Raw genomic sequence first — 25,020 nt, 5'->3', positions numbered from 1 at the left:
GAAGTCCACAGGAGGGCAGCTATGCTGGGGGCAGGTCTGTCAGACCCTCCCATACGGATGTAAGGACAGTGTGAGAATAGGGATGGGGAAGTGGGAATCTGGGGAGACTTGAAGAAAAGCAAAAATAGTGGGCACAGGGGACCCTAGGGTGGGTCCACAGTGGACAGATTCTACTGCACAGAGACAGGGCTGGGTGGATCCTTGTGGAGCTAGGATCTGGCCCCATCAAGGGGATAACAGATTACAGCAGAAATGGGGTCAAAGAGGTCCTGCATACCCTTTGGGATCTGGCCTCCTAGAGTTCCCCCCCCCCCGCCTTTTTTTTTTTGTTGCCCCCAGCGTTTGTCCCACTGGTTCTCTTCTCCAGGAACACCTTCCTGCCTGGGGGGAGAACTCCTGTTCATCCATCAAAGCCCAGATCTAAGAGCACTGCTCAGGTGTCTTCCCACCTCCCCCCAGCACTCCATACATGTTTCCACCTCAGCACACAGCACATCTCTCCGCCAAGATGTTGAGGTCCACCTCCCCTGGAGGCTGTCAGCTCATTTTCATTCTTGGAACCTCACTACTTCCTTAGCGAGGACTCTGGGGCAGGGGCGGGGGAGACGGAGAAGAGGACTGGGATAAGATGGACCCAGAACACGGAGTGGAAACAGGGTGAGGGCGGACTCGGGAAGCAGTGGGAGTCAGAAGAACCTCTGGGGACCAGGAGCCGCCTCCTGGCCCCGAGGCCATGAAGTCCCCTGCTGAGGAAAGGGAGCCTCTGGGGGGCGCCCGAGACCTTGGTGTCTGTTAGGGACCGCGAGTGGCCGCGCCGGCGGCCCCTCAATGAGTGACTCAGCCACTACTTCTGGCGCGGGCGTGGGGGCGAAGGATGGAGCGCGGGGCGGGCGGAGGGGTTGGGGGTGGGTGGGCGGCGAGCGCGGCCCCCACCGCCCAGCGGCCCTGCGCGGTTGCTAAGCTCTCCAAGGCCTCGGAGAGACGCGATATGGGCGAACCTCATCGGTTACTATGGTAACTCTGCTCCCCAGCCTCTCGCGCTCGGCGGCTGAGGGAGGCGCAGCCAATCAGAAACTGCAGGCGTTCTTGGGGACCCACTCCCACCCACCCCCCATGTGGGCGGGGGTCAGAAGGTGCGGGGAAGAGGCGGAGCGTGGGCTGCGGAGGCCCACTCAGCCACACAGGCGCTGGCTGCAGGCCTGATGTGCCGGGGCGGCTCGGGGACACTTCCGGAGTTAGCTGTGCGAACGCCCGCGCTCTAGTGCGGGGTGCCCTCCCTCCCAGAAGGGGCGTCACCTGCAAGAACCCGGCCTTCACGTGGGGTGCAGGACCTTGCGGGGCATCCCGGGCTGCAGGCCGTCCTGTGACTTTTCTCTCGGGTCCGTGGTTTTGGAGACGAGGTCGTTCAAGCGGGTCGTCCCTCAAAACGGCTCACACGGGGAATCTGGGGGCTTGGGTCGCTTCTGCGGGACCCCCAAGAGGCGCTGTCCAGCCATTCCCAGTCGCATATCCTGGGGTCCCTCCAGAGGCCTGCAAGTTCAGGGTGGGCTGTTTGGGTACCACCTCTGCCCAGGTCATGGAGGGCCCTACATGACAGTCCCCTGAGTACGCCAGAAAGCCAGATCTTGGACTCCGGAAGGGGGCAGGTGTGTGTCTGTGCAAACATGAGCGCCAGCGGGTGTCAATGCCTGGAGAGGGTCTGGGTGCAAACGGGTTTATTCTGTGCATACCTATCCCATGTGGCTAAGTGAGGGTGGGTGTGTTGGGGGGTTACAAATGGACAGTCTCAACCAGGAATATCTAAGGAGGGTCCCCTAAGATCTTGTCTATCTTCTTCTTCTTTAGGATTTCCAAAACCTCTCTCCCACCATCTACTGTCCCCTCCTTGCGGGCAGGACTTAACCGAACTGGGGCAATGTGAGAATTTAGAAATATGTACAGGGGAGCATTCAGCTCAAAACTCCGGGGTCTGTGGGGCTCGCAAGTCCGAGGCTGGGACCTCCAGGTGGGCACATCTGGGAGGCTGAATCTGCCAATAGGCCCCCCTCCTGAGTCCAGCTCCGCATCTGGGCGCCTCCGGCCCAGGTGCGCAGGAAGGAGGCTGTGGCTGTGTCGCGCAAAGTCCCTCACGGCCGCGAGGTGGCGCCATAGCTGCAGCAGCGCCCGCCGGCCCGGGCCGCTCCAGATAAGAGTGTGCGGAAAGCGCGGCGGGGCTGAGACGCGACCAGGACGCGGGGAGGACGGACCAGCAGGACATACCGACCGGGGGCCCGGCGGGCGGAGGGCAGCGCAGCCACGTCCCCCCTGGATCCGCCGGCAGCCGGGCCCGGGGCTTCCGACATGCCCCCCAGGTAGGTTCTAGGGGTGGGGACCGGGAGGGACAGGGGACCCGAACAGCCCGGTCCTCGCGCGCTGGCCGCCTCGGGCGCATCCTCTGGCGCGGGAGCCCCAACGCGGCTGGCGTTTAGGGCTCCGGGTGTCGCCCCTAGAGGACTCGACTGCCGGGCCGCTTCTCTGCGCCGGGTTCACGGCAGGGTCAGCGGCCCGGGGCCGGCTCTGCCCGCACATGGGCTAGAGAAGCGAGGGGAAGGGAAGGGGAGCTGGCGGGCGGGGCTGGCAGGGGCGCTGCCCTCCCTGGCACAGCGCGGCGCCTGGCAGCGGGGCGGGTGGGGCGCCGACTAGGAGCTGCCACCGCCACGGGGAGGGAAGCCCGGCCGGGCTGCGGCCGCAGGTAACGGGCCGCGAGGCCCTGTGGGCCAGGCGGGGAATAGGGTCGGGCGGGCGAGCGGACGGCCGGGGAGCTCAGGGCTCGGTTCAGGCCCGGCGGCCGCCTGGCTGCCGAAATTGGGGGCCGAGAGGAAAAGCTGGGAGCCGAGGGACTGCGGCTGGTGCGCTCCTCCCGGCCTGTCTGAAGTTGGGAAACTTTTCCCCAAGTTTGGGGCGGCAGAGGTCCCGTGGAGAAGGGGCCGAGGGGAGCTGGGGAGGGAGGCGCCGGGCCCGCGAATGCAGAGCGGAGGCCGAGGCCGGGGCCGGGACGCGGGTGGGGCGCAGGCCGGGGTCAGGGCCGAAGCCGGCTGTGCGCGGTGCCCGCCCGGGGCGCTGCCCCCTCCCTCCCTTGGGAGCTGCGTGGCTCCCCCCTCCCCCCCACCTGCTTCCTGCCTCAGCCTCCTGCCCCGATATAACGCCCTCCCCGCGCCGGGCCGGCCTTCGTGCTCTGCCCGCCACGGCAGCCGCTGCCTCCGCTTCCCGCGCCACGGCCGCCGCCCGGGCCTCAACTGAGGGCCTGACAGCCCCCGGCCAGGGCGGCGCCACGGCGGGCACCGCGCTCCCCTCCTCCGGACCTCTTCCCCCAACTGGGGCAACTTCTCTCGAGGCGGGAGGCGCTTTTTTACTCGGCTCCCTTGTATCCCACTTGGGCAAACTTCTCAGCCCTGAATGACTTTTCCTGCAGCGGACATTTTCCTCAAATCGGGTAACTTTCCGAAAGGGTCGCTTCGCCCGAACAGTTTTCTCCTTGGAAGCCCCCAGAACCCAGGCGGTGAGCCCGGCGGTATCGGGCCTGGGGGTGCAGGCCAGCCTGGCCTCCTCTCCGCCAGCCAGTCTCGGCTCCTTCTTTTGGTCCAGGCCGGTCGGCCCAGGCTCCCACTCTTGGAGGCCGCGGATCCTCCGCCAGTGCCCAGGCCGCGGTGCTGAATGCCCCTGCCCAGCTGAGGGGAAGGGGAAGTGGAGGGGAGAAGCGCCGGACTGGGTGCAGGCAGCGAGGGCTCGGTGCAGCTCAGACCCGGCTGGTGTGTGTCCCCGCAGGAGATTGTGCTGGGCAGACGATGCTGGACACGATGGAGGCGCCCGGCCACTCGAGGCAGCTGCTGCTGCAGCTCAACAACCAGCGCACCAAGGGCTTCTTGTGCGACGTGATCATCGTGGTGCAGAACGCCCTCTTCCGCGCACACAAGAACGTGCTGGCGGCCAGCAGCGCCTACCTCAAGTCCCTGGTGGTGCATGACAACCTGCTCAACCTGGACCATGACATGGTGAGCCCGGCCGTGTTCCGTCTGGTGCTGGACTTCATCTACACCGGCCGCCTGGCTGATGGTGCGGAGGCGGCGGCGGCGGCCGCCGTGGCCCCGGGGGCCGAGCCGAGCCTGGGCGCCGTGCTGGCTGCCGCCAGCTACCTGCAGATCCCCGACCTCGTGGCGCTGTGCAAGAAACGCCTCAAGCGCCACGGCAAGTACTGCCACCTGCGGGGCGGCGGCGGCGGCGGCGGCGGCTACGCACCCTACGGGAGGCCGGGCCGGGGCCTGCGGGCTGCCACGCCCGTCATCCAGGCCTGCTACTCGTCCCCGGCCGGGCCTCCGCCGCCGCCCACCGCCGAGGCGCCGTCGGGCCCCGAGGCCGCAGTGAACACGCACTGCGCCGAGCTGTACGCCTCGGGCCCCGGCCCGGCCGCCGCGCTCTGCGCCCCGGAGCGCCGCTGCTCCCCGCTCTGCGGCCTGGACCTGTCCAAGAAAAGCCCGCCGGGCTCCGCGCCTCCCGAGCGGCCGCCGGGCGAGCGCGAGCTGCCCCCGCGCCCAGACAGCCCTCCCAGCGCCGGCCCCGCAGCCTACAAGGAGCCACCGCTCGCCCTGCCGCCCCTGCCGCCGCTGCCCTTCCAGAAGCTGGAGGAGGCCGGACCGCCTCCGGACCCGTTCCGCGGCGGCGGCGGCGGCAGCCCGGGACCCGAGCCCCCCGGCCGCCCCGACGGGCCCAGCCTCCTCTACCGCTGGATGAAGCACGAGCCAGGCCTGGGAAGCTACGGCGACGAGCTGGGCCGCGAGCGCGGCTCCCCCAGCGAACGATGCGAGGAGCGAGGCGGGGACCCGGCCGCCTCGCCCGGGGGTCCTCCGCTCGGCCTGGCGCCGCCGCCGCGCTACCCGGGCAGCTTGGACGGGCCTGGCGCGGGCGGCGACGGCGACGACTACAAGAGCAGCAGCGAGGAGACGGGCAGCAGCGAGGACCCCAGCCCGCCCGGCGGCCACCTCGAGGGCTACCCGTGCCCGCACCTGGCCTATGGCGAGCCCGAGAGCTTCGGCGACAACCTGTACGTGTGCATCCCGTGCGGAAAGGGCTTCCCCAGCTCGGAGCAGCTGAACGCGCACGTGGAGGCGCACGTGGAGGAGGAGGAGGCGCTGTATGGCAGGGCCGAGGCGGCTGAGGTGGCTGCAGGGGCCGCCGGCCTCGGGCCCCCTTTTGGAGGCGGTGGGGACAAGGTCGCTGGGGCTCCGGGGGGCCTGGGCGAGCTGCTGCGGCCGTACCGCTGCGCGTCGTGCGACAAGAGCTACAAGGACCCGGCCACGCTGCGGCAGCACGAGAAGACGCACTGGCTGACCCGGCCCTATCCGTGCACCATCTGCGGGAAGAAGTTCACGCAGCGCGGGACCATGACGCGCCACATGCGCAGCCACCTGGGCCTCAAGCCCTTCGCGTGCGACGCGTGCGGCATGCGCTTCACGCGCCAGTACCGCCTCACCGAGCACATGCGCATCCACTCGGGCGAGAAGCCCTACGAGTGCCAGGTGTGCGGCGGCAAGTTCGCCCAGCAACGCAACCTCATCAGCCACATGAAGATGCACGCCGTGGGTGGCGCGGCCGGTGCGGCCGGGGCGCTGGCGGGGCTGGGGGGGCTCCCCGGCGTCCCCGGCCCCGATGGCAAGGGCAAGCTCGACTTCCCCGAGGGCGTCTTTGCTGTGGCGCGCCTCACGGCTGAACAGCTGAGCCTGAAGCAGCAGGACAAGGCGGCTGCGGCCGAGCTGCTGGCCCAGACCACGCACTTCCTGCACGACCCCAAGGTGGCGCTCGAGAGCCTCTACCCGTTGGCCAAGTTCACTGCGGAGCTGGGCCTCAGCCCCGACAAGGCGGCCGAGGTGCTGAGCCAGGGAGCGCACCTGGCCGCCGGCCCCGACGGCCGGACCATCGACCGTTTCTCCCCGACCTAGAGCGGTCTTGCCGCCGCGTGGCCCCGGCCCGCGCCCCTAGGCAGCGGCGGCGGCGGCCACCAGCAGGCAGGCACACTGCGCCGGACGACTGTAGTAGCTGCGGCAGCGTCGCTGCAGGGGCGGCGGCCCCACCTGGCCTCACTGCTTTGTGCCTTAGCCCGGGGGTGGGGGGTGGGGGTGGGGAGAAAACCCCGGGACGGGGGTGGGATGGGGGAAGGGAGATTTATATTTTTGATATCAGCTTTGACCAAAGGAGACCCCCGGCCCTTCTCCGCCTCTTCCTGTGGTTCGTTGGCCCCCTCCCCCGGCTCCGTGCTGCTCTTGGGGGAAGGGGTGTCACTGTTGGGGCGCTCCCAGCCCTACCTCCGGCCCTTGCGACCACACCCATTCTCACTGTGAATCTCCCCGCTGGGGTCGGAGCGTCGGGCAGAGTTGGGGAGCGGGGAGGGGACTGAGCCGGCCGGAGGGCCCCCCGCCCCCGCCCCCGCCCGCCCCGGGACTGATAATGTGAAGTTCCTCATTTTGCACAAGTGGCACTAGCCCCAGGGCTAACCTTTCCCTCCCTCTGGAGTCCGAGGGCTGAGACAGCCCTGGCCTACCCGGTCTCCCACTCCCGCGGTGGTCCCCCCTCCCTTCCCTGGGGCCCCGGACCATATTTATTGCATGCGCCCTGGGCGGCCCCCCCAACCCCGAGCCCAGGCTGGGCTGGAACGTGGTCTCTTTAGCTCCCTCCTCCTCGTTTGTATATTTCCTACCTTGTACACAGGCTCTTCCAGAGCCGCTTCCATTTTCTATACTCGAACCAAACAGCAATAAAGCAGTAACCAAGGACCCTGGACCCAGCGGCTCTGTTCGCCCTGCACAAGGAGCTGGGTGGGCCGCACCGGGGTGGGTGCAGGGGCCAGAAGCAGCGCCCTCATACAGGTGCGGTGGCTTGGACCTTCCCTCCCCGGTCCCAGAGACAGATCAGCAAGAGCTCAGGTATGTTTCATAACTAAAAATTTATTAAGGGAACAAATCCAGTGCTGCAAACGGGACAGAAAGGAGAGACAGGGTCTCCCACCCACCCAGTCGTCAGCCTTCATCCAGGGGAAAGGATCTCAGAGGAGAGGCCAGGGACCCTATACCCCCAAAAAGCCCCGTCTTCTGAGGCCCTGGGGGACTCACCGCCCCAAATCGTCGGCCGTGGCTCTCCTGTACCATTCCCCCTCCTTCTGGCATAATCTCGGGCCTCCGGGAGGTCACTGCCTTGCTCCCATCCTCTGGGCAGGCTGTATAGTCAGATGGGGGGCTCTGGGGGATTCCCCCACTGGTCCCATCAAAACTTACTCCTGGCTCCGCCTCCAAACCCTGTCTTCCCCTAAGTCCCCCTCCATCCCTGTCCCTGGGTTGGGAGAACGCTTTCCCAGTAGGAAGCCTCCTGAGTGAAGCTTTGAACACAGGTGCCAGCTAAAGAGGCAACAAAAAACTCCAAGGCCTAAGGGCCCCTGGGTCAAGTTCTTCTAGGGCAAAGCTAGAAACAGGGTGCAAACTCCAGGCTAGGCAATGCTGCTCCCAGGCACTGGCCCACCCTACCCTCCCTCAGGCTGGGCTGGAGGAGCCTGGAAGTATCCCAGAGCAGAGGGGCCTGGGAAAGGTGGTCAGCGGCAGGAAAGCTTTCTTAGGTTCCTGCCACAGGTACCGCGGGAGAAGGATTCAGAGTGAGAACCTCCGTGGCAAGGAAATGAGGGGCCAGGAAGGTGAGAGGAATCAACTAGAAAGAGAAGGAGGGTGAGGGGGATGATTCAGAAGGGGGAGAGGGAGGGGGAGGGGGAGTTGAGAAGAGTCTGAGGAAATTTTGTCAAGTGGGAACTAGAGCAAAAGGCAGGCCAATGGAGGGAGATGGAGCAGGCAAAGGCCACCCAGGAAGCATGGGCCTGAGAGCAGATGTCCCTTCCCTACAGACCCATGACCAACCGAGGGGAGAACAAGTGGCCCAGTACAGTGGACCCAGATTGGTAAGGGCGGGAAGAGCAGCGGGATGGGTGTGTGTGTGTGGGGGGGCCTAGGGCTGCTGTTCAGAACCCAAGTGGGGTCCATAGGGGAATCCAGGCCTCGGGGAGAGAGATGCCCTGAGCACTCTCTTCACGGCGTGACCAAAGCCTCTTGGACGCTTTCAGGACAGGGGCTCTGAAGATTAAAGGGACCCGTGATCTCACCTGCATCTGATGGAAACTCTAACCCCCTGCCCCATCTCCAGCTGAGAAAGTGGCTGAGTCCCTGGGCTAAGAGGCCTTCCCCCAGCCCTTGAACCGGACACGGGGAGGGAGAAAGGCTGAGCACCGGCCGTCTGTCTGGCTCGCCCGCCTGCTGTCACTGCAGCCAGCCACCTCCCTGCTAAATCCCGGCAGCCCAGGAGGGTCCCAGCGGCTTCCGCCCGGCCCTTGGGAGGGGCTCTGTGCGGAGCAGCTGCCCCCACAGCGCGGCCACGGCGTGGGGGGGAAGAGGGTGGTTTACTGTCTGGGTGGACTGGTGGCTCAGGCACGCGGGCATCTCCTGTGCTACTCTGGGCGCCTGGTGGCCTCTCGGGAATGGTTCCATGGGGGTGGGCCCCGCTGTGGCCCTCTCAGCCCACCTGGGCCCACGTGAGGAAGGCCGGGATGTCCCGCACAGGCACATTCCTGGTCAGCGCCTTCACACGCAGGTTCCGGTCATCCGTCAACAGCACCACCTCCCGCAGTAGCCGGATCGGCTCCTCTGTTGGCACGAGAGAGCAGAGGGACTTCACTGAGGGCAGGAGGCAGGGGCACTGGCTGCCTCTCCTCTTCCGGAGGGGAAAGCAGTCCTGGGGGCTCAAGGCCAGCCCTATCTTGGCCCTTCCACAGGTCCTTTCCCTCGTGCGGACTATCAGCCGAGGGCGCCCCTCCCCTACCGGCTTAGGGAGGGCCATGAGGGGCCAGGGCTGGCCTTCTGCTCTGGACCCCCGCCTCCAGCATAGGGCTGTGCTGCCTCATGCCCTGAGAGCTGCCCGACCCGCCAGCCTCCGCAAACCCCTCTTCTCAGGACTCAGCTGAGAGCGCAGAGCCGGCCCTCCTATTCCTTCTGACTGCACGGCTAGTCCTGGACCCCAAATATTCCTCTCTTCTGCACATCTTCTCCGCCCACCCCCCATCCCCCGCAAGGCCAGCAGATCCACGCTTTAGGTATTCAGAGGTAGAAAACGCAAGATGGAATACAAAATGTATCCAGGGCTCCCGGGAAGTGAGGAGAGGGGTTAGCTCAGGGAGCTCTGAGGAGAGGGGGGCAAGGGTCCCGGCAGAGCCCAGCCAAGGTGGCCCTGAGGTTAGAGCCAAAAGATTCCCTCTATTAAATAAACGTGATCCGCGCGTACGGTAAAAACCTCTAGGTACAGAAAAAGGAAAGGTGAAGTCGCATCATTCTCCCTGTCCTCTCCCTCATGTCTCTCTGTCTTGTTTCCCAGGGTAGAGCTGTGTATGTCTCCAGATTTCTTTATGCACATTTACAAGTGTATATATGTTATGTAAGCTTTTTTTCTATAACATTACAATCATACTCACCGTACCTACTTCATTCAAATTTTAAAGATTTTAAAGTTCTTTCTATATCAGCACAAACGGACGCACAAACGGATAGCCTTCGTTCTTTTTAGATGACTTTTTAAGCAGGATATCTTCCCCCACTTCTTTCCCCCTAATTCCCTAAACTTTTAATAATGTATTGGGGAGAATTTAAGCTGGGGCCAAGCACTCACACAAGTGACATCCCCACCCCTGCTAAGGCCCCTTGGGTGGCAGGTCCACTCCTCGGTCCCAGGCTGGGTGTTTGCTGACGGAGGCCCGGCAGACAGTGAGGCACAGGAAATGTCCTGCTGGGCTTGCTGACTGTGAGGGCTGGCGGGGCTGGGGGACTGCAAACATCTCTGCCGACCTGAGCAGTTTCAGGCTTGCCAGCTCCAGGCAGGGAGGCTGAGAACTGGCTGTCAGCCTTGGGAGGAGTCTGGGGGGAAGAGGGAGGGAGAGGCTCGTGGGGTTGATGGCGGTGAGAGAAGGGGAGAGGCGGAACGAGGGTGTGGTGGGAGGTGAGCAGCTGTGGTGGACAGAGAGGGAGAGGAAGGCAGCCATGGGGAGAGGAGATGCTCTGAGACTGCTCAGCTGCTTGGGCCTGGCCCCTCGGGGTGTGTGCGGTGGGGCGGGGGGGACGTGCAGTGCCATGTGGGGCTCCCACCGGCTGCCCAAGTCTGTCCACAGCCCCACTGGTCCTGCCCTGGGACTCAGACCAGGCGAGTCCCAGGCCTTAGGTCAGCCAACCAAGGCCCGGCATTGCTGGCAGGGGTCTGCAGGGGTTTCTGTGGATACTTTGAGACATTTTTAACAATAAACATCCTCTGTTTTGACACTGGTAACTTCACTTTGTTAGAAACCAGAGACTGTCATCTTGTCAGGCCCCATCCGCCATAATCCACATGATTTTAAAATTCAACATCGTTTACACATAAACATTTGGTGATGGTTTCTCTGTGAATCTGACAAGTTAATCTGCTAAGAATTCACACTGACAAATGGGGTTTGATTACACCAGCCGTTGCTGATGTAATTCTGATAGGGGCGGTCCCCAGGATGGCAATGGGTTCCTGTAGGCTGTTTGGGGTGAAGCGGGGGGGCGGGGGGGGGGAGACTAGGGCCAAAGCCAAAATGTGTCTCTGCTAAGAAAGAAACAGCTCTGAGGCTGGGTGGGGCCACAGCAGTATCTGAACCGTACTTCCCAACAAGGCCTTCTGCACTCCTGCCTACCTCTCCCTCAGAAGGTGCCCCTCTAGGAAGCTGCCTGGGAGCAGAGCCCAACCTCCTCTGTTGGGCTCAGCTAGGACTCCTTTTTACCACTTGAATGCTCTGGATCTGGCCCTAAGGGACAGTACGTGCAAGCCACGTGGCAGGACCCCTCTGGAGAACAGCAGCTGTGGGCTCATTACCAGCCTCAGGTACAGAGACTTGGGCAGCAGTGAGGGGCTGCACTGAAGTGGGTGGGAGGAGGGCTGGAGAGAAGACAATCCCCAGGCCAGCCTAGAAGCCAAGGCCAGGAAAGTAAGCAGAGACAAGAGATGGGTGACAACTAAGAGAAAATGACAAGAAGCTACATACACACAGACACAGACTACATGGTGAGAATTATCAGCTCTGCTGATGACACCGAGATAGGAAATCCTAGGAAATCCTTCCAAAAGAAGAAATGTCAGAGTCCTGGGTGCCGGGAGCAGAAAACACCTGAGCCTCACTGACTCTGAGGGGCTGAGGGGCTGCGTCAGAGGAGAGATGGTTCTGGGTTGAGGGTGAGGTGCTAAAGCACCTGGAAGAGAACCCCTGGTTCCCAGATGGGATTCTGCTCACCAAAAGGGTTTTGAAAACTGGGCTGAGGGCTCAGTCCACAAGCTCTCACCTGCCTCCAAAGGGCTGTGTCACACAACCAGAGAGACAGGAAGGAAAGGCCCACCACTAGGTGGGGAAGCACTCCCCACCCCCACCCCCCATACACGGTAAACATTCACGGATGAATTGAGAGGATGAACATGGCCAAGAACAGGGAGGTAGGCCCTGGGGACCACCAGGGACTGTCCTCAGAGCGGCAGAGGGCTGGGCTCAGGAGACCATGCCCAGAATAAGCTACACTGAATCATAAAGACATTCTTGCTGTCAGAGAACTCACCGAGGACCCAAGAAAGGAAATGGACGCATGCACAGTGGGAAAGTTCAGTCTAGAGCCCAGCTTCCTGGGCTAGGCCCATCCCTAGTTGGCCGAGGGTTCACCTGAGGGTGGGGGAGTTGTGACAGGGAGGTCTGACTTCCAGGAGGGGAGGAAACTGGGCTGGCCTCAGGCTTTTATCAGGCCTGAACCCTGATTCCTTAAACTTCCCAGGCCAGAGTCAGTGGAGGGACCCTTCCCTAGGGCCAAGGAGGGCAGGACAAGGTAGGGAGGGGAAGGGATGGTCCCGAGGCAGACGCAGAGTTGTACCTTTGCTGGTGGGCATGAAGTCCTTAGCTTTGTCTTTGCAGTAGTGGAGGCAGCAGGAGAGGATCAGGTCATCGTTGTTGCCCTGGAGGAAGACAGGGTAAGTGCCACCGGGCAGGGGGGGGCGCCACGCAGAGGAGGCACAGGTATGCTCTGTCTCTGGGGTCCCGGGGAAGGTCACTTCCCAGGGTCCCTCCCAGACATGCCCTGGTCCTGCTTGGCCAGGTCCAACTGTGCCAAGAGTGGTCTAGGGGACAAGGAACTCCCCCTCCTGGGCCTCAATGGTGGCCGTCCCCTCGGCTGCTCAGGACAACTGGCCTTCCTCTAGCCCCTCCCTCCCGGAGACCCTGTTCTGAAGGCTGGCTATAGGTGCTCCCTTTTTGCCCTGGGTCTCACCAGCTGGCCAGTGATGTCCTCACTGCGGAAGGCGATGGATTCGAGTTCATTGCCACGGCTGGTCAGGGCCCGCAGGCAAGAGTCCCGACTCTCGAATCGCTGCTCGAGGAACTCAATGGACTTCCGGGCCTTTTCCTGCACCACACGGGCATAGCCCCCAGCCCGGTGGTCTGTCTCCTGCCCCTTGGCCAGGCCGTCCAGCTCATTGATCACTGATGAGACACAGTCCCGCAAGGAATCAGCCTCAGCAATCAGCAATCACGTCTGTCTTCGCCCGAGGCCTCGCTTTCCCAGCCAGCCCCTCCCCAGACCACAGAAGCCATCCTGTCCCACAGGAGTCTTCCAGTGAAACTAGGGGATCTTGGGGGGCAAGAAATGCCCCAGACTTTCCACAGTGTTCTATCTTCTTTCTGCCTCTTCCCCTGGGCCCCACCCTCCTCCTGGGAGGAACTTACAGGGAGTTTCTGGAGCTGCTGTATTCAGGGGAAGAAACCTGGCCTCTCTATCGCATTCCTCAGTTATAGAATCAAATCGAGAGGGTCCCTCAGGAGAGGCGAGGGTATGTAGCGGCTAGAGGAAAGAGGCACTCTCCCTCATCCGCCTGGGCCCCCACCACGGCAGTCCAAGGGGGGCCCAGTTCCATGCCCACCCCTGCCAGAGTGCAGGGAGGTCACGAGGTGGCAAGTGGGGATCACAGCCTCACTCACAAGGACCCTGCTATTCCCCTAAACCCCTGGCACATCTACCTCCTCTGATAGTGCACGTGTGTGTGTGTGTGTGTGTGTGTGTGTGTGTGTGTCTGCCTGCCTATGTGTCTGGGACACAGCTTCATTTTCTGGTGAAGATTCTTTCCAAAATTCCAGCCAAAAGCCTGAGGTCAAGTGGGAAATATGCACTCCTTGGGGGCTCCGGGAGAGTTTGGGGTCTGAGGCCTCTCCTCAGTGCAGTGATTCATGGCTCGGGGAATCGGCGTGAGCATGCTGTTCCATGGTGAGCCTGGCACTCACCGTCTGGGTATTCAGAGACACTTTCTGGAAAGGGCCCATGTGGGAATACACACACACAGACACACACACAGACACACACACACCCCACGCCTTCAGCAACCTGAGGCTGCAGTGTCCACCCAATGTATGGCTGAGGTTGCGGATTAGTGGTGGATGGGTGTATGGTACAGCAAACAGAACATCAAACATGAAAAACTGGTATTCTATCCCAAAATCTGCTTTCCTGCTTCCAAACTAAACAGGCTTCAAAGGGGAAGCTTGTTTGTGCTTCTGCACCAGGCGGAGCTTCTCGAAGCTGGGGTCAGACCTAAGGAGCAGGGAGCAGGTTAAAGAGCACAAGAAACAAGCAGAGAAGGCTGCCGGCTTAACCCTTCGTGCTCTGCGCACAGGGCAGGACTCCCCTGCGGCGCCTCACTGAACAGGAGCCCCCTCTACAGCCCCTGAGAGTCAAGGCCCTGCCCAGCTGAGGACGCTTCAGAAAGGCTGGCCTGGATGCCGTGACAGAGTTGGCATTTCCCAGTGCCCCTGGGGGTTGACCAGTTATTCTCTATCTATATTCTCCTCTGAGTTTTCTCATATATTTGCTCCCTCCCCACTGAATCTGGCTTCCCCCACTGAACCATAAGCTCTTCAAGGCCAAGGGCTGCAGCTCTGCCTTTCACTGGCTCCCTCGGGAACAGGAAGACTGAGCACACAGTAGGGGCACAATCGGTGCTGGTGACTGAGGGCTCTGCCAGCCTGGGATGGTGTCTGAGGCTCCTACCAAGACTTAGGGGGCTCCTGAGACGCCAGCAATCTCTCAGTTACACCACTTCTTGACCATCTAGCAAAAAGTGACCAATTCACTTTCTTATCCCTGAAAATCTCCTGGGTAGGAGAGCACAGGGACACGCTATCCTGAAAGTTGCCCCACCCCGGGCCCTGGTGAGGGTAGAGGGGAAGCTGCAACAACTCGACAGTCTGGCTCTACCTGGGGCAGACAAGCTGCTCTACTTCTGAAGAACAGAAACCCTTCCCTTGGGTCTAAGGGCCTGGGTTGAAGAGGCTCTGGCCAGGCCACATGGGGAGGGGGAAGGAAGACAGGGAGGGTGGAGGCGGGACGAGGGCTGCTTCAGTGCCAACATTCTCAGGTGGTGCTAACGTGTTTCCCACAACCCCCCAGGGTTCTATAGCCTCTGCAGGGGCGGATGTTTCCTGCCCTTTGTTTCCACTCTCATCTGGCACTAAGACACTAGGGACTGGGAGGGAAGGCCCAGCGGAACATCTTGGCATGAATGTCAGAGGTGGCTTGGCAGGCAGACTGCCAGTCTGGCAGATTTTCCAGAGGACAGGGCCCCTCAACTTGCTCCAAGTGGCTGGTGAGAAGGGGACATTAAAAAGCCTGGGCTTGCCAGCCATCTCCCAGATACTCTCCCTCCACAGGATAGCTATCAGTGATATTAGCTGTTATCAGGTACATCAGACAGCAGCCCGGAGCCCAGAACACAAAGCCCATCCTGAAGCTGACCCACCACAGGGCTCCCAGAACCAGAGGTACCTCAGACAGCCCTCTGGGGATAGCCCAGCTGGGCTCCTTTGGCCTGAGGGTGGAAGCAAGCTAGCTGGGTCCTGAGATGCTGACCCTGTACCAGCACCAATGACCAGACAGTGGTAAGAGCCCAAGTGGCAGGAATCCACACGCGTGAGCCAAGGGCTTGCTCTGGAGGGTTTCCATCAGCCTGGCCTTAGGGTGACATTGGCCAGAAGAATGTTACCTCGAACCAACAGAACGATCATGAAAAGCTACAAGACAATCAGACCAAAGGCATCTAAGCACTTCAAAACCCTCCCAGCCTCCCTGCCAGACCACCCAGCAGCACTGCCGCTATCTGCCAGGGCTGAGTGTTTACCAATAACGGGAACCAGCTTTGCTGTTTTACTGCAAGCTTTATAAGGATAAAAACAAGGGCTGGGCTCATGCAGCCTCTGGTTGCTGGGACACAGGAGTCCATTTGCTCAAGCAGTTTAAGCCATGGATCAGCCATAATAATTTGAACTGCTTTGATTATTAAACAATTTTCCTTGCCCCACACATTCCCTACTTCCCTGCAAATCCTGTCTTACACACACAGCAGGGTTCTGCCTGCCTGGCCCCCAGGCTGCGGGGCATGTGTGTAGAGGGGGTTACTGCGCACATGCAGGGCTGCTCTGGCCTGACTCACCGATGAGGGGCACCACCAGGATGTACTTCCTGCTCTCCAGCAGCTGTGCCAGACTGGCCAGGTGGTCAATGAAGCCGTTGGTGTCTGGTACGAGGAACAAGGGTCTGATCTCGAGCTCCATCTGCCTCAGATGACTCTGGTCCTCCAGGACAGCCTACAGGGACACAGAACGGTGAGTGAGCCAGTGAGTGAGTAGGCAAGGGGTGGGCGAGCCGGGGCCCTGAGTCCACGGTGTGTCAGCATCCTGCCCCTTCCCCCCCAAGAGAAACAGCCAGTCCCTGTCGGGACAGGCCCGAGGGCTGGGCAAGGCACTTCAATAAAAATCAGTGTAGACCAAATGGCTTGGGGAAACAGGCGTGACTAAAACCCTCGCATAGGACTGAGAAGGGACCTTGATGGTTATTAAAAATAACGGGTCTCTGAAAGTAAGACCTTGGGCTAAAAATCAGCAAGGGAGAGTTAGGTTCCTTGGATATGGAAGTGGCTTCACACTCGTTATCTAGGCAGCATATACAGGGGGTACTTCTCAACCCAGACACTTTTACGTATATGTGTATCCCAAACAGAATTTATTTCAATTTACTTCACTGTGTACTTAAAAACAGGAAAGAAAAAGAATAAACTCAAAGTCTATACAAAAAGAGTGATGCTGACAACTAACCATTAACACCGAAGTGTCCCACATCGGCGGGAGCCCACATGGTGGGATGGTTTAGGACCCAACTCACGGATGTGCAAAGACCACCATCCAGACTGATGAGAATCGTCACCATCTTCCCCCACCAGCATGGTGATCCCTAAACAGTAGTCTTCTGTGCTCTACCTGCACTCCTTTGCCACGATTCTGTACAACCTGTACTCTTGTTTACTTGATGTTTTTCTTTAAATTGACTTTACGTCAGCTCGTTTTTGTGGCTTAGCAAATAATATCTGTGGTATCAGGAGTCTGAGAGCCTAGGAATATGTTTACCAGCGCAAGCGGCATTTCCGCAATAAAGAGTCAGAATGTCTTCTATGCATCATTGAAGAAACCCCTCATGTAGCACCAGTGGTCTGGGCACCACACCTCGGAAGGCACACGGCCTAGCGCCTGTTAAGTCTTACAGATGTTCACATCTTCCAGGGAAGCTCCATGCTCATCCGTAAAAAGCCCAATCTTCTCAAGTCCGCCAGGGCCTTGTGTGGCGGCAGCTCTTTGAGACTGGCTCTGGGTACACCTGTCACTACAGAACATGGTCACTACTGTGCTGCTTCCTCTTCTGGGGACCATGGCCAAGAAGCAGACTGATGTGCGGGCATCTGCCCAGACAGTGTGCTCCCTGTGTGCAGAGCCAGAGGGCACTGAGACAAACCCGGTAGGGGCCTGGCGAGCAGGTCCCAGCCCTGTCCTGCCCTCCCACGGCCTCCTGCCACACACCAACTTGCAGGGACAGAGACACAAGCATGGAGCAGGGGAGGAGGTGTGCGTGCCAACTGAGATGGGGCCCACAGGCTGGGCCCTGGCCACTAACAGTCAGTGAAAAAGGTGATCAGGTTTCACTGGCAGTGACAGTAAAACTGAAAGGGCATGCCTCTGAATGCCGGGGGTGGCTCCGCCGTGACCTGCGGGGGACCTCTCCCTATGAGTAAGTCACGGCTGCCACTGCCACCACAGCGGGTGGAAGGCACAGGACGCTGGCAGGCATGAGAAACGCAGCTGGAGGGCTTGCCTGCTGAAGTCTTACGGCTCTCACCTCATGAAGGGAAAGCACCTCTGCTGCAGGCCACCTTCCCAGGGGAGGTGGGTCACTGGCCCTCCCCATGGGGCTGCCAACTAGAGGGTGACACACGTTCTACCGAACTCAACTTGGGCATTAAAAAAAAACCTATTTTTTTGTTGAGATGATCGATATATAACACGTGGGACGGCGCGGGCATTTTGTGAGAACAGGAAGCGGTCCCCACTCGGGCTTAGTGAGCTCTCCCGTCTCTCTCCTCACAGAGGGAGCATCAGCAGTCCTGCTGCTGATTTTCCCAGGTCTCAGCGCTCTCTGTCCAGCCTTTCCACTGCCCGGAACGTTTCTCTTGGCATTATAGGCCCCTAAACCTCTGTCTTTCTCAGTGAGAAGGGGCAGGACGCACCCTGATGCCGGCTGGGCCTGAGCACAGCATCTCTGCCACCGTTCCGCTCAGACCCCTTTCACATCTTAGTTTTCCTGCCTCCATAAATGATCCTCTGGCCCTAAGGCTGACTCTAAGGACGTGGCATTGGCTGCCCCTTTTACCCTGTGGGAACAATGAGCTCCTAAGACCTCAGACCACCCTTCCGTAAATGCTGGCCATGGGCAGGAGGGCCTTTAGGCCAGATGGCCGAGGGAGGCGGGGGGCTGAGCCTGCCTGGGTGTTTTGATGACAGGATGGAAGAAAAATCTAGGTGCAAGGTCCAGGGAAGCGCTAGCGGTCTGAGTTCTCTGAGATCTGGCTCAGGGCCAGAAAGGTGAACAGAGGCCACAGCCTTTTTGGGAGGTGGCAGCCTTGTTGGTTCCCCAGGGGTGGGCGGGATCAAGCTGATGAGGGTGGCCAGAGCTGTGCTGCCACCATCCGGTCCCAGGGACACCCGCAGACAACTTCCCTTAACCTGGCTCTGCCCAGTGAGTCACTGCACAACTGCTTCCTGTTCCCCACATGCCCTCCTGGAGTCTCAGGAGATTCACTGAAGCTGCTCCCCCTTCTCTTGGGGTACCAGTGGGACTCTGGGGGGTCATACCTGGGTCAGGAGACTGGCCCAGTCCCCTTTAAAGAATGGCAGACAAGGAAGGATTGGGAATCCGCAGCCCCTCGTCTGTGGGTGTCGGTGTTTCCGGCCCTCTCTGAGTGGCGCTGTGTGTGTGTGTGTGTGTGTGTGTGTGTTTGTGTGTGTTTAGCATTTGCCCTCCCAACTTTTCCAGATTTTACCCGTCAGATTCCTGGCAGCTGTGCACGGCGCCTGTGCCGGCCGTCACGTCCCATTCTGATCTCTGGGTCGCACGGTGAGAGAAGGACACAGGATGCGCAGGGAGTGAAAAAGTGATGTCGGTGGGGAGAGCGCCAAGTCCCCACTCACAGCCATGGGATGCTTGGGGAGAAGGGGGAAGCAAGCTGCTGTGGAGTTCAGAGGCCGGTAGTGAGATTTATTTTTGTTTGTATGAGCAAAAAGCTGCAGAAGCCTCTGGTGGGGGTGAGGGGGGGCGCAACTGGAATGCTGTGATTCAGACGGACTGGCCCTGGCCTGGAGTCAAGTGTGCTGACCCGGAAGGAGAGTTCCATAGGAACCCTTCTCACTGCAGCTAAGGCTGGGCCACAGTGGTCCTTGGACAGTGAGCTGGGAATCCTAGGAAAGCAAGGACATGTTGAATCAGACCAGTGGCAATACGGACCATAAAGTCACAAAGTGTGAAGAAGAAAAGAACTTAATTCTGTTTCTGGAAGGCGCTAAGTAACCAACTTTCTCTGAAGGACGGAGGCATCCTTGAGCAAGGTGGTGGGGAACTGGGAAAGAGACAGTCCACAGTAACATCTGATGAGGAAGCTAACAGGCTTGGGTCCCCAGGAAGGGCTCTTTCACAGGTTAAGTTCCTTCTTCTAGATGGTGGGAATGATTGGGGGATGCTTGACCCTTTTGGAAATTGAGACACTGAGAATGACAAAGGTCTGCAGTTAGCTCACACGGCAGTTGTGGAACTTGAAGAACTCAGATCGCAAAGCAGAGCCAGATCAAGAGAAGACCTTCTTAGGTCTTCCTTCTGTGTAGGGCTCCAAAGGGAGTGTAGCTGCTTCCTTCCCTCTACAGGGTGATGGAATCATTTATACCTGAGCCTCTTTGGCCAGAGCAATGTCTTCACCAGAAATGAGAAGTCTGGTAACATAGCAAATTTCCACCCTCATCTTGTATATGCAAGTATCTAGCTAAATGCCTGATACATGTACTAGTAACTTAACAGATTTCAGTTTCCTTTCTTTCTGCCCGACTCCACTTCTCATCTTTTATACATCCAGGGTGGGTGACTGACTGGGGACACCACTAGGGAGCAGAACCGGAGCTGGGGAGGGGCGAGGCAGTGCACTGCTGATTTCTATTGTAAAACTCGTGGCACTCTTGGTGTTTTGGGTTTTTTCCCCTTTTTTCTTTAACTATGTAGAGGTATTTTTAAAAAACAAAAAAGGGAAAAATGGAAATGAAATATTAATAGGAATAGCTGGTGAGATAACCACCAGCAGTGCAGACAGGCATTCCCTTTTTTTTTTTTCTTTTTGGCCGCACTGCGCGGCATGCGGGATCTTAGTTCCCTGACCAGGGATCAAACCCGTGCCCCCTGCAGTGGAAGCATGGACCACTGGATCACCGGACCACCGGGGAAGTCCCAGGCATTCCTTCTTGAGCTGCAAAAACCAAAGGGCACAGATTCTGCATTTGCTATAGAAAGCAGGCAGAGCCACTGGTTTCTGTTAGCATCTTCATTTGGGGTGGGTTGCTCATGGGAAAGTTTCTGCTTAGGATCCCTTCTCTGGATATCCAAAGTCAATACCACAAAGCTTAACACATACTTGCTATCTTTTTCAAGGTTATAATTATGACAATTTGCTTGCTACTTCTTACTGCCCTTTCTAGATAGACAGGGAATGGCAGGGCTAAGTATGACACCACCGAGCTTGCTACAAGCAGCCGCCTAAGGGTATCCCAGCCAAAAGCCTGAGCATTTCTGCAGGAGGACAGGACCCCGTGGACGCTGCTGGAACCAGGGAGGTGAGAATGGCTGGAGCAAGCTCTGGAATGTGCTGGAGTGGGGAGGGTGGCCGCCTGGCCCCACAGGCTGATGTGCTTTCCTGCCCTGGCGTGAACGTGCCCCTGGCCTGGTAGTGCGCTGGCTCCCACCCTGTCTCCGACAGCTAGGAGCCAGGGCTGAGTGTCTGCCTTCCGCTAGATTCCATACAGGTGTGGGGGGCTCTGTGCATGCCCCATTGTTCCACAGCGCCCCCCCACCCCAGCTGGGTGGCAATATGAATGGGCTGCAGCTATATTTAGAGTGAAACTCCTGGGGCTACCACAAAGGAGTGACTGCATCTTCAGGAGGGTGGGTGGGCGGGAAGGGGATAGGGGAGTGAAGCTATTTTCAGAACACATGTCATTGCTGGCTACAGAGCAAGACTGTGGCCATAATGCCGAGGGAAACAATAGCCGTGGCCAGAGGAAGAGCCTGTTATGTTTCAGGTGGGATGTTTGCAACTGCTCAGGAAACCTGACCCCGCCCGACAGCAGCACAAATCACAGCAAAGCCTCGTGGAGGCAGAGAGGAGGTGGGGATTCACAGGGCCAGGGCCAGGGTGAGGTGCCAAGAGGCCACGCCTCAAGCCCGGAGGAGGACGGTGGTCAGTGGCTGCTTTGCCCTGAGGGCCTGGTTGGGAAAGAAACACTCCTGACCAGTATCCCAGGCAAACCATGTACCCTGCCCTGGTCTCTGGACGCCTCTCAAGAATGGCAAGGGGAACGGAAAGAACTCGGGAGGAAAGCAGCAAGGTGGGCTCAACCAGCACAAGATGAAGAGCTGTCTCAGGCAACAGGCAAAGCCTGGGCTGAGCCGGAGAGTGCGGCCTTGAAGCCCTGGGTGGGCGGACTTGGCCCCCAGCATCCGAGGCCTGCCTGGGCGCCGAGGCTCCAGCTGCACAGGTCCTGAGAGCTGCCCACACCCCTTTTCTGACCTCCAGTCGGCCCCACTCACCAGCCTCTGTGCAACACCGGAAGCAGGGAGGGACAGGCTGCGGAGGGAGGCCAGGCCTCACCTCCCCCATCCCACAGATGAGCTTAGGCCCGGGGGTCTCGGTGGGAGCGGGGAAGTGGGGGTGTGGCTACGGCCCCAGATCTCATTTGGACTTTACAGCCAGCATGGGGGCCGGGAAGATTTTTTTCAACCCCACCTTCACATCCCCTTCCCCAAACATGTGTGGTTCCTGTTTTGCTGCATCTGTAAAAGGCGCTGGGAGCTGGGGACGTGCCTTACACCTCTCGGTTAACACCCCTGGAGACCGATGGAGTTCGGAGCACAGTAATTTACAGCCCATCTCTCCGATCTTAATTCACCCGATGCTCCTCTCTTCCTTATTGTATTAGTGTGACCCAGGTACCTGCCAACAATAATGGCCTCTCCAGCTAGGAGCCTCTCCCCCACTCCCAGGACAATTTATACCTTTTCCTTGGGATTTTCCCCCCTTAAATTAAACAAAAAGAGGGAAAATAAGAAGAGGTTAACATGGGTTTGGAGCACTGCAGCCCCGTGGTTCTGGGCAGGGAGCCAATGGCCCGAGGGCACACACATGTGTGTGCTCTCCCAGAAGGGCCTTCACCGGCCCTGTTTTACAGCCACCTCGGCACAGACTCCAGGGTTCACGCATATGGCCAGACAGATGTGTCTGGCTTACGTTCAAGGCTGGAAAATGAAGAATTATGGAAGTGAAGGGCCCCGGGCATTAAACAGGGGGTGGGGAGAAGGGAAGGGGGGAATTTCTCCTCTGCTGAGAAATCCTCCTGTGGCTGTGAGGCTGGAGGAAGAAGGCTGATAGGAGGCAGGGCCGCCAGCAGCGGTGCACGTGGGGCCTGTTCTTAAAGGGGCCACAGCAACCCCAGCCCGGACGGCCCACAGCAGGCCATTGATGCCTGGCCTGAGCAGCCTGCTCCAAGGGAGCTGACAGGGAGAACCAGCTTCCGGGGCAGGAGCAGCTGCGGGCACCGGAAGTCAAGTCTCATACAAGGACTCTGTCAGGTACCACCTGTCACTGGAGAGGCCGGGCTGAACACACTGCCTGAGACAAGGCCATGTCCCCTTGGTGCACGCTCCCACAGCATCTTGCACTTCCCTTTGGTCACAAGGCTCGCTCACACTTCAAATCACTGACTTCTCCACGCCAGTGGACACTCTGGGACGGGACTTTCTTGGTTCGCTCCCGTGTCCCCTCACCACCAGCCTGGTAGGTGCTCACCACCATTTACTAAATTGAGCGGAAGACACGGTCCCTGATTCCAAGGAGTTCACAGTACGGCGGGGGGAACAAGTCCAGAAATAAGTGTAATTTGAGACGTGATATACGTTTCACAAATGAGGTATAAATCAGTGCCACAGGAACACTGAGCAGAGAGATGAATTCCTCCTGGGGGGAATCCGGGAAGGCTTCACTGGGGAGATGGGGTTTCATCTGGGGACTGAAGGAAGAATAGAATTTCAACAGGTAACAGGAAATGTGGAGCAGAAAAAGAGTACTCGGGCTTGAGCGAAGAACAGGAACAAAGACGTGAGAGTGGGAAAGGGCAGAGCTGTCTGGGGACAGCGGGTAGAAAGGAGGGTTAGTGTTGTCCAGGCAGGAGGGCTGGAGTGTCTGGACAGGCACTTTGCGTCGTGCACTGTCTTTCTGAGGGAGTTGCTGTTACCACTTTCATCTGACAGATGAGGAAACAGGCTCAGGGAAGTTAAATGATTTGCCCAATGTCATATAGCTCGTGAGGGCTCATAGGGGACGGGAGAAGAGGTTGGGAAAACAGACTGGGAACAGACGAGAAAGCCCTAGATGCCATAGTAAGGAACCCGACCTTATTAGCCAAGCAAAGGCACTGATGATTCCTGAGCAGGGGAGTGGCTCTTTTGGGGAGAGAACGATGAAACCACGTTAAGATGCATTGCAGGCAGGGAGCCTGGCATGCAGACCGTGTACCACACAACTCCAGGAGCTGCATTCACAGACTACAGGGGAAGGGGGACCCCCTGGACTTGTGCAATGCAGGGTTGCTGGCTACAATCCAGTCAGTACCTGGACCAGAACAGCAGTAGTGGCAATGGGGATGGAGAAGGGGGGGGGGAATAAATGAGTGAACAGATAGGATCTGATAAGAAATCAGGCATGAGGGGTTAAAAGCCAGTGAGGAACTTAAGATGATGCTCTCGCTACTACCATCTATGAACTCACTGAATGAAAATACTTACTGAGGGCCAACTCCATGTGCTGAGACTAAGAAGTAAGAGAAAGGGAGGAGGAGACCAAGTAAAGAATGGTGGTGAGGAAGCCCAGGAGGGTGGGGTGGTCGCCAGACAGAGAGGAGACGAAGGTCCTCGTGTGCGGAAGTGAGGCTGGAGAGAGGCGGCTTTGGGGTCCAAAGCTACAGGGAAGTCAAGTGTGATGAAGACCCGACAAAGGTACTTGGGTGACCTCTGATGCAATCGCCTCTGTAACTGCTGGGCTGAGAGTCAAGAAATGGAGGTGGTAGTATGGATAGAACTTTTGGGAAGACTGATGGTGAGGAAGAAAAGAGCTACCGGACAGGAAGAGAGACAGCTTGCAGACGAAGCTTCGAGGGCCACGACAGAGGTTCACACAGACTGCGCGAGGGTGGAGGAGGCAGCCACACCACAACGGCAGTGATGCTGGCACAGGCTTAATTCCAACTGGTAGACCCATATGAACACGTCTAAAGGACCACGGGTCCCAGCTGGTATCCATTCCCCTTTCCCGGGCAGGGCTCTGTCTGATGAGCGGTCAGCCTGCTGTCAGACCACGGTGTGCCGTGCACTATGCTGGCTGCTTTACGTGCACTGGCTCCTGTGGGCCTCACAGCCACTCCAGGCGGTAGGTGCTGTCACCAGTTTCACTCTGCAGACGAGGAAGCAGGTTGGGAGAAGTTAAACAGTGTGCCCAAAGTCACAAGGCTAGTAAGTGGCGGAGCCCAGCCTGATCAGGTCGGCCTGACCACATGCACTACGCTCCATGCCAAAGGCCAGAGGTGGCTGAAGAGAGGGCTGAAAAGAGACATTCCTAAAGACGACTGACGCTTCCCCACGTATGCAGTCAGTCTGAAAGCAGGGAGCATGGCCGGCTCTTCCCCGTCTGCCCCGCGCCCTAGATGAGAAGAAGTGAGCTTACAGTGCAAGAGTCAGACCTGGGAGAGCCATAAGGAAAAGCCTGTTGGAAGTGAAGGTACGGGTCCACAAGAGGGCTGATGGTGCAGGAATCCTTACGTGGCGATCGAGTAGCTTCTCCCTAGGGTTTAGAGTGTGCTGTCCAGAGGGGCTCGGCCATTACGGTGGGAATCCAGACAAGCAGACTGTGGCCATGACACCGTCTCCCCCTGAGAATAGGGGTTCTCAACGGAGAATCCACGGCTTTTCCGAGAGTGTCTGGACAACGTTCAGGGGAACTCTGAAACCCCTGAAACTGTGTGAAAGGTTGCGTATGTGTGGTGTGTGTTCATAGATCATCACTGGGGGAGAAGTTTTCAGCAGATTCTGAGAAGAACCTGGCCCTGCTTGCATCCCCGGAGGAGGGAGACTCCAGGCACCAAACCAGAATTTAGTGGCAGAGGAGGAAAACAGGTGGTGGAACCAGTGCAGACACTGCAAGACTTCCTGAGTGAGAGGGTCCTGCTCATCCCTACTCCCATCTCCC

At 59.1% G+C, this 25,020-nt stretch overlaps 2 protein-coding genes across 4 annotated transcripts in view; one reads left to right on the top strand and one right to left on the bottom strand.

The window, feature by feature from the left end:
• The first annotated feature begins 2,189 nt into the window (after positions 1–2,189).
• HIC1 (HIC ZBTB transcriptional repressor 1) lies at positions 2,190–6,130 on the top strand. Of its 2 annotated transcripts, none has more exons than XM_060081255.1 (2): positions 2,190–2,351; positions 3,805–6,130. In XM_060081255.1, the coding sequence occupies exon 2, from the start codon at positions 3,825–3,827 to the stop codon at positions 5,970–5,972; it is 2,148 nt and encodes a 715-aa protein (XP_059937238.1). In that variant the 5' UTR covers positions 2,190–2,351; positions 3,805–3,824; the 3' UTR covers positions 5,973–6,130. The 2 variants fall into 2 exon arrangements, with proteins under 2 accessions (XP_059937238.1, XP_059937239.1); XM_060081256.1 differs by lacking the exon at positions 2,190–2,351 and adding an exon at positions 2,666–2,731.
• An 833-nt stretch (positions 6,131–6,963) lies between these two features.
• SMG6 (SMG6 nonsense mediated mRNA decay factor) overlaps positions 6,964–25,020 on the bottom strand; it is a 232,781-nt gene continuing 214,724 nt past the window's right edge. For both annotated transcript variants that reach the window (XM_060082915.1, XM_060082916.1), the window contains exons 16-19: positions 15,580–15,733; positions 12,372–12,583; positions 11,979–12,060; positions 6,964–8,708 (exon numbers count right to left, since the gene is read on the bottom strand). In XM_060082915.1, coding sequence (XP_059938898.1) covers positions 8,578–8,708; positions 11,979–12,060; positions 12,372–12,583; positions 15,580–15,733 — 579 coding nt within the window. In that variant the 3' untranslated portion in view covers positions 6,964–8,577. The remainder of the gene's footprint in view (positions 8,709–11,978; positions 12,061–12,371; positions 12,584–15,579; positions 15,734–25,020) is intronic.

The sequence above is a fragment of the Mesoplodon densirostris genome, chromosome 18 (genome assembly GCF_025265405.1).
Source record: "Mesoplodon densirostris isolate mMesDen1 chromosome 18, mMesDen1 primary haplotype, whole genome shotgun sequence".
NCBI lineage: Eukaryota > Metazoa > Chordata > Mammalia > Artiodactyla > Ziphiidae > Mesoplodon > Mesoplodon densirostris.
Note: the sequence above shows the minus strand (reverse complement) of the source record. Positions and strands in the feature narration are given on the sequence as shown.